At 36.3% G+C, this 13297-nt stretch overlaps 2 protein-coding genes and 1 long non-coding RNA gene across 3 annotated transcripts; 2 read left to right on the forward strand and 1 right to left on the reverse strand.

Moving 5' to 3' along the window:
- Nucleotides 1–1231: 1231 nt before the first annotated feature.
- LOC116295504 (uncharacterized) lies at nt 1232–2059 on the reverse strand. The gene is made up of 2 exons (XR_004197025.1): nt 1939–2059; nt 1232–1577 (listed from the first exon to the last, which is right to left on the reverse strand). It is a non-coding gene; the product is annotated as an uncharacterized LOC116295504 (long non-coding RNA).
- LOC116295502 (uncharacterized) lies at nt 1314–4189 on the forward strand. Its single transcript, XM_031703333.2, has 3 exons — nt 1314–1649; nt 2687–2927; nt 3752–4189. The coding sequence occupies exons 1-3, from the start codon at nt 1314–1316 to the stop codon at nt 3985–3987; spliced, it is 813 nt and encodes a 270-aa protein (XP_031559193.1). The 3' UTR covers nt 3988–4189.
- Nucleotides 4190–5730: 1541 nt separating this feature from the next.
- Nucleotides 5731–13247, forward strand: LOC116295511 (gamma-aminobutyric acid receptor subunit beta-1). Its single transcript, XM_031703342.2, has 10 exons — nt 5731–5765; nt 6077–6159; nt 6615–6682; nt 7081–7298; nt 8329–8411; nt 8806–8949; nt 9366–9784; nt 10840–10878; nt 12197–12238; nt 12908–13247. The coding sequence occupies exons 1-10, from the start codon at nt 5731–5733 to the stop codon at nt 13169–13171; spliced, it is 1395 nt and encodes a 464-aa protein (XP_031559202.1). The 3' UTR covers nt 13172–13247.
- The last annotated feature ends 50 nt before the right edge of the window (nt 13248–13297 follow it).

A 13297-nucleotide genomic window follows, 5' to 3' on the forward strand; every position in this document is an offset into this window, starting at 1 on the left:
GTGACCAAAATGTTTCTAAATCATCCAACATGGCGCGCGGCCAAAAATTCAAAGAAAAACTTAATTTTTTGATTGACGGTTGTTAAGATGCTAGTCGGCGAACGAGACATTGAACTTCACGGTTCGCACTTCAACGATAATGGCATTAACTTGAAAATAAAATTATTGAGGACATTTTTAATTAACGATTTTTTAATTATTCACTTAATTTTTATAGGAGTCTGTGACGTCATACATATAACACTTATAAACATCGCTCCATACATTTCTTTGTATTTCGTTATCAAAATATCCGCTAGTTTTATACTCAGTATTGAAGAAAAGATACCATAAAATGACTCTAACCACAAGTTATGTACGTTAAGTCCCTCAGCGGACCTTTGGGTTTATATTAATAGAAATTTAAAAAAACCTGAAGTCGTAACTATATTTTAATATCAGGAATTATTTATGTCAAGATTTTAATTTTTCATTAAATCAAATCTATTTAAAAAAAAAAGATGTTGTGATGGCATCTGTTGTTTATCAAAGGAATTATAATTTTCAAACTAGCTTTATTGAGAACATCAAAGCTATAAACATCATATCCCACTCACTTTAGCTTTTATTTGTAAAAATATCAATCCATCCATTCACGAATTGCTTTTATTTATTATTGTTTATTAATTTATTTATTCATTCATTTTTTAATTATCGACTGATTATCTAATATTTTTTTTCCGTTTTTATGGGGGTCCATACACGTCCATATGGGGGTCCATATGGGGGTCCCTATTGGGGGTCCATATGGGGGTCCCTATTGGGGGTCCATCGATTGTACCCTCCCCCCAGAACAAATCCTCTCGAGACTCAGTAAAAGGGGTCTATTTTGAGGGCCATAAGTTAGATAGCCGAGAGGTTACTTATGTTAATACCCTCGTAAATTAAAGATTTAAATAAAAATAAACGCAAGTAGAGTGCACGCACTAAAACCGTGAACATTAAATAGTACTAATTAGTACTATTTCATACAGAATCCTTTGTTTTCTATTGTTTAATTATCACTATTTAGTGCTAAAAATTAGTATTTGTTTCGGGGATTTAGTGGGAGCACACTACAGTACTAAAAAAACACTGCTTGGGCTGCCAACCATGTTTAAATTATGTACATATTAGAGTCAACATGTCCCTTAACCAATCAAAACAAGTGTTCTCTCTGTATATAGCATATTAGTAAACAGAAGCCTATATCGCCAAGCCAAACCTAAATCTTTTAATCAGAGAGAATTGAGAGTTGAAAACATCTTAGTCCCTTTGAATTATCGATCGTCAATATGGCATACAGTGGAGGATCAGCAGCTGCCTCATCTTACGGTGTCCGAGTAGATTTAACAGCGAAGGAGATGGCAAAAGCCGTCTTGGCAGTCATTAATTCGGAACACTTTGACAAAGACGAAATTCGTGAGCAAAAACTCACCCTGTCTCAAGCGTTCTGTTTGTTGTGGCAAGATCCTGAGAGTGGAGATGTAGACGGTAGGAAAGTCAGCGTCGAGACGAATGGTGGTGCTGCTGCTGCAGTCCTGCTTGATTTAGTAGTGCTGGGGAAAGGAGAAGTAGAATTAGTACCTAATAAAACCTTGGGAATAAAAAACGATCTTATCGTCTTCAAGGTGAGTGTATTTGTATTTGTAGGGGTCTCAGAAATCATCGGAGGATGAGAATTTTACTTAGAAGGATTGAATAATTAACAAACTTTTATGTGCCAGACTTTGAAATGATGAGGATAGTTCTTCCTCGGTAGATTTTGAAAAGAATGCAAGTGCGATTGGAGTCCTGGTGGCCGCTTAGTTGCCAGCCATACATAACCTTCCACGGTTCTTACACTTTTTACATAGACTAATTAGCAAAAATCTATCGATAATGCTGGAATTAAAAAGCACTTCAAATTATTACATTTACCAGGTTTGAGAGTGATATATTACAGGCGAAAATATAGCTCTGTAACGTTGTAAAATTTTACAGAAGTTTGCATGCTAGGGAACACAAACCCCGCAGCCATTTTAGTGTCGTCACGCGTTGCGTTGCGTGACGACACGCTCCCCGTGACCATGCAAGCTTCTGTAAAATTTCACAACTTTTCAGAGCTATATTTTCGCCTTTTTCTAAACTAGCTATCACACTCTAACTTGGCAAATTTGCTAAATTAGAGGTGCTCTGTATAATAGTGTGATCGATTTCTAACTTGCGCAGGGAGCCCAGCTGTACTTGAACAAACAAATCAACAAAGAACTCTGGGTTTCCTGTGTTGAGATTTGGAGCAAGATGTACTACCAGTAACTTGATAGCAGATTAATGAAACGTATTATTAAATCAAGCATGTTGAAAGCCTAATGTATCCCACTGGCACTAACACAAGCAAAGCAAATAAAGCACAATATGAGAAGAACAGTGTTACGGTGTTAGGGGAAATTATTGATGTACATGCATTCACTAAAAGAAAAAGGAATTCACATTCAGTACAAACTTTGTTGTCCTCTATATAATTTCTTTTATATTGCATGAACTTCAAAGGTAGTGTTAAAGCAAAAAGGTCTATGGAAAGAGAGAATGAGAGAGAAAATGATTGGAACTGAAATTTTGGCCATTACTAAAATCAAAATATTTAATGATAAGTTCATGTTTTAACTCTTTCTTTCTTTACTTGAAGGTGCTTTCTGACAAACCAACTGAAACATATTTGGATGCAGCTATGTTCGACAGTATCTTGAAGCACCATAGCAAACATCCTGATAAACCTGAGAAAGTCAAGCACTGGATTTACGAGGACATCACACATATGAAGGCCAGGAATCTTTGCTCTACTATAACACTAGACAGCTTGGTGGAAATGGGGGTCCTTGATATGAAAGAAAAGTTCATTGGGCGCAAATATCCAACTGTCAAACCAGGTTATTAACACTGATTTTTTTTTATAGGAAATGATTTTCACAGTACACTGAGTACTGTAATATGAATGTAGAATGTAAATTCCATTGCCCTTAGGAAAGAGAAACTTCTCAAATCTTCATTGATCATGCATCTTCACTGTTACAAAACATTGTCACCTGCATATGATCATCATCACCACCAACCAACACCATCATTGATATCAGGTTTTGTTGCATGCTGCATGTTGCATGTTGTATGTTGTATGTTGCATGTTGCATGTTGCATGTTGCATGTTGCATGTTGCATGTTGCATGTTGCATGTTGCATGTTGCATGTTGCATGTTGCATGTTGATGTTCCATTCCAAGCCTGAATTTATTTATTTATTAGTTTCACCATATATTAAACTGGAAATATAATAACTGGAAAAAAATACTGTGATATATATGACAGGGTGACCACAACAGCGTTAAGCCAATTACTGCGGGCCCAAATAATGTCTTAAATGAATTGCACTATGAACAAGAAGAATACCATCAGTGAAATGTCATGACGATATAAATTTCCCTAAACTGTGTCTTCATGGTTTTTATGTATATTTTCTTCTGTGAAGACATTATTTACATCTGAATATGATACATTTCAAGCTTAGTAATCTATAAAAGGTGCAGCAAGCCAAAAACTCTAACCAACCTATTTTGAAAAAGCTTTAATCAACTTCATCATCATCATCATCATCATCATCATCATCATCATCATCTTTGTGATGATTTTACATTCATTTCTTCAGAATATTTTATCGACATTTCACTCATTTGACTTGACATTTCACTTGTTTTCATTAGGTGTTGAGGAAAATTTGGTGCGAGATATTCGTGCTGTAGCCCTGGATGGAGTGCAACCAAGTAGTTACATTAGAGCCTTGCTCACCCTTGCGCGTGCTGCGGACGATCTGCTGTGTCTTTCTGATCCCGTCCTGAAAAAACACTTCTCTAAGGGTGAATATGATAAAGCCAAAGAACGAATCATTGCATTAGTTGGTATTGACAAGAAGAGCAAAGAAAAATATGAAGCGGTTTGAGTTACGTCTCAAAAAGGGCCCAATAATAGGGCATTTTTTGAGTTAGTGCCAACTCATCCTAAACTTAACGCTAAAATTTCAACTTTCTTACGTTTCTTAGTATTCATTTCTTACGCGTATTCAATTACAGCCATCATTATTATTGTACGTGTACACAGACAAGAGCACTCAATTTGGAAATAAAGCAATGAATTTGAACTGAGTGTGTAATATTTGTTTTGTTTTGTCAAGAGAACCGTATATGAACTAGTTAATTTTCCCTTAATTTTGTCTTTCAAATATATAATGTAATTGCATTGGGGATATGTTGCAAACCAGGCCGGTCTATAGGCCGGACTTTCGGCCGGACTTTAAAATTTGCAGTCTACGTCGGCGCTGTACGGGAACTGGGCAACGCTTTTAGATTATTGGTAAAAAATAGATAGTTTTTGACAAAACAGAGCAATTTTAAGAGACAGGCCTAAGTTTTTCTCTTACTCACCCGAGGCTTTCGAAGAAAACGCAGGCAGTTTACTGGGAACGAGATTGGACTGGGCTCTGAGGTTAAAAGTGAAAAACAAACAAACAAAATCCGACAGCAGCGTTATGGGCTTCCTGTGGATGATTGAGAGAACGATTTATGTTAGATCATCAATGATTCAAATTTTTATGCAAATACTTTGTTATATAGTGTTTTTATTTCTATTTTTCTTTTTTTTCTTTTTGTCGCAGAATTTTTCCCCCCACATATTAAATAATTTCTGGATATGCTTTTTTCATCATTTGACCAGTTTATTTCCTGTTTGATCTATTACTGACGTCATGACAAACGTAGACAATTATCACCATGGTGACAACAGTGATTGAGCTGAGTTTGACAAGAAAGTCCACAAAAGTCTAGTTTAGGAAAAAGAGATGAGGAAAAACCTCGACTTTACAAGGTAAATGCTTATAATCTCCCCTAAAATGTTAAGAAGACTTATAAAGTTGGAATAATTTAGGTCAAAGCAAAATAAACAAGTTCAAAGGTAAGAAAAATATAGCATATAATCAAAAACGAAAAAGGTTTATGAAGGTGAGCTAAGATGAAGTTCAATGTCTTATTCCTGAATTAAAATAGAGCTTAAAGTAATAAGCTTGAATGAAATACCAAGGGATGTTCCTAAGACGACAATCTTTGGCTTGAAGTTTCTCAAAACAATTAAAACTTTTTCATCGGTTTGTCCAAAGCTAATAAGGTCTACTTGAAGCGTGTTTTGGCTCTGACGCGTGGAAAGCTAAGCAAATAAGCTCAATAGGAAATCATATTTCAAACCCGAAAGTTTTACTCATTGAGCAGATAATGTTTTTAAACCTATTTAAATGTCGTGTGTAAAAATACTTTACATTGTCGAGTTTGCCACTGAGTATTGCCATTTTTTCAAATTGTTTTTCCCTTTCCATTTTTATCTTTATTATATATATATAGTTATATATTTATTATTTACAAAAGCAATCAAAACTCCGGCATTGAAACGTTTTTTCACTTTAAAAATTTTAAGTAAGGCTAAGGAATTTGTGAAGGTAATTTTTGCAGATTGTTTTTTAGTTAGATTGTTTGTTAGTTTGCTTTATTTGTAAGTTTATTAGTAACTTACATGCTTTGCCGTTGTTTTTTTTGACAGATGTCTTTTCAACTAACAGAGTTTGGCGGTTCAAACCCGATAAACTTTTAAGAAAATGAAAGAAGCATCATTGATTGTGTTCAGCTGGACATTGGTCATCATGCTTTGTATGTATTTCCCGGTCGCTTCGACAAGGTAAACAAACTTTTTTAATGAGATATGCTTCCAAGCTCATGCCAAGCTCTGCTTTTGGGGGGTTTCAGTTCACGTTTTGTCAAATTAGAATACGCACCAGAATTGAAAACAGACCTGAATATTATAGCAAGAAGGCAAAGTGTTATCAATATCAGTACCTTGGAGTATACGAGAGGGGCAAACAGCTTGGGGCCCCTGTGGGACGAATACTAACCTTTTACTATCCGTGACTATTTACTCATTTCAAAGCCCTACAGGGGCGTAGCCAGAATTTTGTCTTGTGAATAAAGTTATGATAAATATCTTTTAAGGTCTACTGCTAATGCATCACAAGTTCTTAAAGATCTTCTGGACCCTACTTATTACGATAAACGATTGCGACCAAATTTCGAAGGTAATAACACATACTCAGTTCCATAATCAATTTTAAATTATTACAAACTAGATTTGAACAAACGAAAAAGTTGATAAGTTTTGCAGTCATAAGCACAATGATGTTAGAGGGTCCTGAGGGAATAAAATGGGAGCTGGGATACGCCTTCTTGGGCTAGGAAAATGGGATTTTATGAACTGGGAATCAATGGGGTATCAAGACAAAAATCAATCTATAATATGAATATGAATAAAATTTCTCATTGTAAGTTTGGAAAAAGTTTGTTTATAGACCAAATTCAAAACTCGCACCGATGTGAGGCTTAAGTTGTAAACAAAGGAATCTGGCGTGATTCGTGACTTTTAAATCACGCCAGATTACTTTGAGTCACGCCAGATCCCTTTTTCACAACTTAAGCCTCACATCGGTGCAAGTTTTGAATTTGGTCTATAACACTGATTACTGTTTTTTTACAGGTGTTCCGGTGGGAGTATCGGTGAGTGTTCACGTAACGTCAATAGGAGGACTAGACGAACAGGAAATGGTAAGAAATGAAAGTTTTAAAATTTATCATGGGGAGTAGTAACGAGGGAAAAACCCCTGGGTTATGCATTATACTTTAACTGTAATAGGCCATTTTTGGACTTGTAAAATACTTTGCTGTGTTTCTTGACTAGAGATTCATTTGCGGAGGTATGGCCTTAATTTTGGGTAGAATATTGATACTTGATGCATTATTTTCCAAAAAAAAATTTCGTGAAATTCCGAAGTGCTTACATATTGTTATCAGTTGTGTATTTTTTTACTTCACCTTCGCTATATTTGTTAATATTTTGACATTAAAATGAAGCTTACCATGTGTAAATAAATCTGAATGGAAATAATCTGAATACATTATAAAAATAGCAAAAAAAAAATTCTTGATATTTCTTTGTGAAAAAGCAATTTGCAACCACCTTCTTTCTACGACAAAGTTGGAAAGATCCACGACTTGCATTTGGGGATACTTATAACGCAAGGAATCTGACGCTTAGTGGTGACATCATGGAGCAGATATGGAAGCCAGATACTTACATTAACAACGAGAAGTCCAGCAACGCCCCTCCAAAACAGTTTTTACTTACGATCTTTCCAGATGGAACAGTATGGTATAGTCAAAGGTATGGTGTCTTTTTGATTAAAATCTTGAATATTATGTGATCGCTTTTATAAACAATTGAAACATCGAGCGTTCATTGATGACGTCATCCTATAATAATAATAATAATAATAATAATAATAATAATAATAATAATAATAATACAAATATTTATGCAGGATAAAGACCCTTCAACAATAATGCTGTTATCAATGGGGGTCCTGCTGAAAATAACATAAAGAAACAAAATGTTAAAAAACTAAAAATGAAAAATAGTCTCTAAAATGATAAAAATATAAATTAGATCATTTATGATAAATTCATTTATAGTGTTCATCTAAAAGTTTTTTAAAACCCTTAAAATTTTTCATCCTTCTTATATCTATAGGAAGTTCATTGTATATTGTTCATTGTTCATTGTATATGATATCTTCTTCGTGATGTTTTTTGTCTTCATTTGATGGCGATACCTTTATTTGTAAAATTATATATGATTTAGGATTCCTGAAAAAAAAATAAAAAAATAAAAAAAATAAAGCCAAAAGTTTGAATATTAGTCAAGTAGTCAAGCTTTGAATTTTTTGGTAGTAATTTTTTTATCGCTTCTTTTCTTCAAAAAATGTTGATACGCTTATGTTTAATTGTGAATATCACGAAAACGACCTCGGGAAACACCTTAGTTTTTTTCTTTCCAGATTTTAAATTTGGGTTAAAAAAATCGTGATTGAAAACCTTTCCATGAATGGATTTTTTATTCATAGTAGGTAGTCACCTTAAGGCCCCGTCCACACGTATCCGGAAATTTTTGTATCCGCAAATTATTATTTTTGCGGATACGGGTTGCGTCCACACGTGTCCGCAAATTTTTGTATCCGTATCCACAAATTTTACGAAAGCGGATACGTGTGGACGGTGATAACGATTCGAATACGCTGCGTGTGGACGCAAACATTTTCGTATCCGCAAAAAATAATTTGCGGATACAAAAATTTCCGGTTACGTGTGGACGGGGCCTAAGTCAAACTAATGCATGCAATACTTCTAATTGATAGGATGACTGTTGTTGCTACGTGTATGATGTACCTATTAAACTATCCAATGGACAAGCAATACTGCAGCATATCCATTGAGAGTTGTAAGTCTACGTCAATCATTTAACACTTGTTTACTGGGACCAAGGGAAATAGTGTGTTTTGTAGTCCCGAGACGACGATGAAACTCCACAGGCAGCCCATTCTCGGTTTTTTCTTTATGTATATTGCAAAAATTCGATATTTATGAATCCATCTTTATCTATATTAAAATCGTTCAATAGACTTGTATGGAACTTCTTGTGTCTATTTTAGTTATTTTTAGACAAGGGGGGGTGGGGGTGGGGGCGGGATTTGAGGTAAGAAAAACCTTGAAATGAGTTTTTTTTTTTTCGTGCAAATAACCACTGTACCTCATCATAACCATTTGAACCTGTTTTGTGTACTGATCAATACCTGTACTTATCGCGATGTTTGTTTGCTTGTTGTTAATTACAGTTGGCATGAATACAGATGAACTTTTTCTTTTTTGGGTCTCTCCTACATATAAGGATTCAATAGTCATAGCTGATGAAGTTACATTGTCACAGTTTGCACTGGATGAGTACTCGGCGACAAAGATCTTGGCCAGTTATCCAACAGGTAGGTGAATCTACTTATTCCTGTCTGTCATTCGGTATGCCTGACCGCCTGACCACCTGACTATCTGTCAATAGACGACTTGCACTAACAGGTCATTTGACCCTACCTCCCTTTAAACGAATAGCCGTGTCTGTTTGTTTCTCGCTCTTTTTCCCGCTATCCATTCAGCTATCCGTATATCTGTATGTCTATCTAATTGTCAGTCTGTGTATATATCTTTTTGATGGTCTGTCTGACAGTCTTCGTTGGTCCTCTTTAGAATTTAAGTTGTTTTTTTGTTTGTTTTGTTTTAATTCGTTCTTAATCCTATCAATCAATCTTGATTCTGTATTTCAGATTTTTCATTTCGTGTCAGCTTTCAGACTTGACACTGAATATCTCAGATGATTCATGTTTTTCTCCTATTTTGATCTTAGGGAGTTTCACAATTCTTAAAGTGACGTTTCTCATTCGCCGCAAGAAGTTTTACTATGTGGTCCAAACTTACATACCAACGATGCTCATCACCATTCTAAGCTGGGTAACCTTTTGGATCCCAAGAAATTCACCTCCAGCTCGGGTGGCGCTCGGGATCACCACAGTCCTCGCCCTCACTACGTTGATCTTCGGAATCCAATCGTCAATGCCGAGAGTTAGCTACGTCAAAGCAATCGACTGGTTTTTGATGATCTCATTTTTGTTCGTGTTTAGCGCTCTCATCGAGTATCCTGGCTCTAGATACATTGAGTCACATGCGAAAAAAATTACTAAAACTGGAACGACTGTTCTTCGTCTAGTGAAAGGAGTGCACGCCTTTGAAGGCGGGGCCAATGCAGCCAAGTCCACTTCTAAAGAGGTAACATCCATCCAAGTTTTATTCTATAATTACTAAGTGGGTTTCTGCCCTCGAGCATCACTCATGTTATCGTAATATAATTCTAATTGTAGAGCAAATAGGGCAGACTTCGTAACATTGAAGCAATGACAGTGCACTTCACGCCGTGGTACCATATAACGCGTGTTCGAGCATCTAGATGGGCATTGATCTTGTGCGCTTGCATTGATTCAGAAGATGTCGTCAACTCTGTACCATAAAGTCGGTCTATTTTTTTTTTAATGACCTCAACATATTTATCTGATTCAAAATTTTGATACAGCTTTTACTTCTTGCAACACAGAAAGCCTGTTGCGCGCAAGATAAGAACACAAGCTTCATTCTCTCTGCAACTTGAAAAAAACATGTTGCACACGAAGTTTCTGCCCGTTTTACCTCAGCGAAGCACGGTTGGTGTAGCGCTGAGAACGTACGACTTACAACAATGCCATTCGATTCCCGGACTCGGTATCGTATGTGAGAGTCGTTTGTTGGTTCTCCCCTGTTTTTCTCGGGTTTTCCAAGCGTTCTCCAGTTTGCCTCCCTCCACAAATATCAACTTCTAAATTCCACTTCGATCATGTAACGAGGGCCACAGGTTTGCTAGTGAGTCACTAACCCTCGTAACACAAGGACAATTTACAAGTTCACCTTAGGTATGTGGGAACGTGCCGCGCCGAACAGTGACCGTACCACAGCTGATTGCGTAGCCGGATGCTGCCATTTTTAGCGTAACCTTGGCATTTGCCGACTTCACTTAATTTTGTCACATCAATTCAAGCTACAAAATATTCGAAGACAGAATTTTCCCCACATTTGTATGTGAACGGTTTTGCCACATAAATTGAGTTTTTGGCTATGAACGAATGTGGAGAGCAGGGACTTGTAGTGTCGGTATTTGTATTATTCGTGCCGCAGCGCATCATTCTGTTCCTTGAGACCTTGAGGTGAGTTTTTCACAGGTCGGGCATACTGCTCTGCATGACATACAAGTCATAGTAGTTTTCTAAAGCGAGATTTTGTATCTTCGTTTTCAGCCCAGCCAGCTCGACGTGGAGAGTGCACAAGTTAATGAAGTAAGTACTTGAACTAGCTAAAAAAATTTACAGGCATCGAGACTAAGGTAGACTAAAGATATCTGATTCAGCATCTATATCTAAATGCCTAATTTGATTTTACTTTTGATTCTCGATATATATATCTTTGGAGTTCACGCACTAAAACCGTGAACATTAAATAGTACTAATTAGTACTATTTCATACAGAATCCTTTGTTTTCTACTGTTTAATTATCACTATTTAGTGCTAAAAATTAGTTTTTGTTTCACGGATTTAGTGTGAGCACTCTATTTACACGAGCTAATTTAAGCAGTGGTAGTGATTAGCGGTTACTAGCTGGAATAGCGTTGGTGTGTTTAACCATAAGATGGAATTACTTAAACACGTGTAAAACGTTTGTAACCGTAATTTAAAACACTCATTAATAATTCATAAGCTTATGGTCCAATTGGAGCCACCATACACGTCACGTGCATGAACCTTTATACTCGATAAAGTCCTCTTCATTAGTATTCAAGTGATTTTATATAAAGACACATGTGTCTTTATATAAAGACACATGTGTCTTTATATAAAGACCACTCGAATACTATGAGGATGACTTCATCAGGGATGAAGTATGCATCCAAGTTTAGATGTAGACATAGAGCTTCATCAAGGTCATAGTCAACCCTAATGATCTTTGACTAACGTGCCAGTCTTTTCCTTGGCACGCAATATCCAACGTGTGGGAGCTTCTATTGAATCTGGTTGCGCATGCCCATGACGTCAAATCTCTATCGAAGTATAAAAATCCATGTTCGTGACGTGTATGGTGGCTCCAGTTGAACCAAAATCTTATAAATTGTTCATGAGTGTTTTAAGCAGTTCAAAAAACTCGTAGATCGTGTTTTATCAAGTATAAAAGCACTCGGCTACGCCTCGTGCTTTTATACCTGATAAAACACTCCTACTCGTTTTTTAAACAGTACATAATGACGTTTCAGACTTTAGCCCATTGTCAGAGTAAAGATTCGGAGTAAAAGTTAATGTAAGTTAATGTGAGTGGTTGAGCGAACGAACTTAAAGCCACAGGTTGTGACACGAGATATACTGATGAGCATGATTGCGCACTTGGTGTAGTAGCGCCTTGATTACTCGTACGTATCACTCTGTAGTGCTAGGCTCAGTCAAACGTCGAACTTCACATGAGCCGAACCTAATTGAAACAATGGATAACAAGGTGGCCTTTTTGTCATTAGGTTCGGCTTTTGTGAAGTACGACCTTTGATTTTAGTCTTAGAGTTCCTGAAAGATTGCATCTTAATAACTTTGTTATTTCAATCTTGTTTCCAGCCCGAGAAGCTGGATGTGGAAAGTACCGCGAAAGTTAGCGATGTAAGTAGTTGAACAAATCTTTATGCATCGTGATGGAATGATCATCAAGATCGTATTTTATTTGAAATTCGCCGCAATTTTTATTATTTTGACGGAAAAGATTAGACTCGAATATCAGGGTTCTAGAGAATTCCCAAACCTAGAGTTAATGAAGTATTTTGTTGGTTGAACAACTCTTAGTCAAAATCAGGTGTTTTCAGTGCCAAAGGTGCCACCCAAATGTAAAGACCCATGGGTAGAAAACAAGGTGAAAAACAGGGTTCCCAGGGGTCAGGGAAAAGTCAGGGAATTTTTTATTTAGTCAGGGAAATTGTGATTTTCACCTAAATTCAGGGAATGTTTTTTAAAGTTAACCTTGAGTATCCGTGTGATACTCATACTGTTGCAATTTTCGGATAGACTGATAAATATTTTCAAATAATGAAAAAAATATTGAAGTATTTCATTTATGCCAGACTTTTTAATTACGTTGGGCATCCTGTGTTATATTTTAAGAGTGGGGCCTAGGTAAAAGTTATGCATGTGGCCCATGCTCGCCCATGCGGCCCAACAAGGTCAGTGAAAACTGTTATTTAGTCAGGGAATTTTTATTTTCAAAATTTCTGGGAGCCCTGAAAAAAAAATGCGTCAAAGTATGAATGTAAAAGAATGACATTTTTTTTCTATCAGGGCGGGGAAAAAGATGCGAAAAAAGTAGCAGCTTTTGATGGAGTTGCTGACATAATCGCCGACCCTAAGAAAGATGAAACACCCAAGAAAGGATGGAAGCGCATACGAAAGATGGAAAAACAGAAAAAAGAAAAGATACCTGACGGTGAAGATAATAATATAGTTGATAAATACGCTAGAATTGTGTTTCCTCTTCTGTACTTTTTGTATAATGCAGCTTATTGGGTTGTATATTTATTCGAAATAGATCTGCTCTTACGGTAAAGCTCGTCTGTTACGCAATTCTGCATTAAAGCAAACATTACACGATGCCGCAAATCAAGATTGCAAGACAAAATCACGTATAGTATTTGTTCTGATCTGGAAATGGTCTTTATCAAGTACCATACA

The sequence above is a fragment of the Actinia tenebrosa genome, unplaced genomic scaffold (genome assembly GCF_029948245.1).
Source record: "Actinia tenebrosa isolate PJP-AT-01 unplaced genomic scaffold, QUT_ActTen_1.0 PGA_scaffold0__85_contigs__length_37466705, whole genome shotgun sequence".
Taxonomy (NCBI): Eukaryota; Metazoa; Cnidaria; class Anthozoa; order Actiniaria; family Actiniidae; genus Actinia; species Actinia tenebrosa.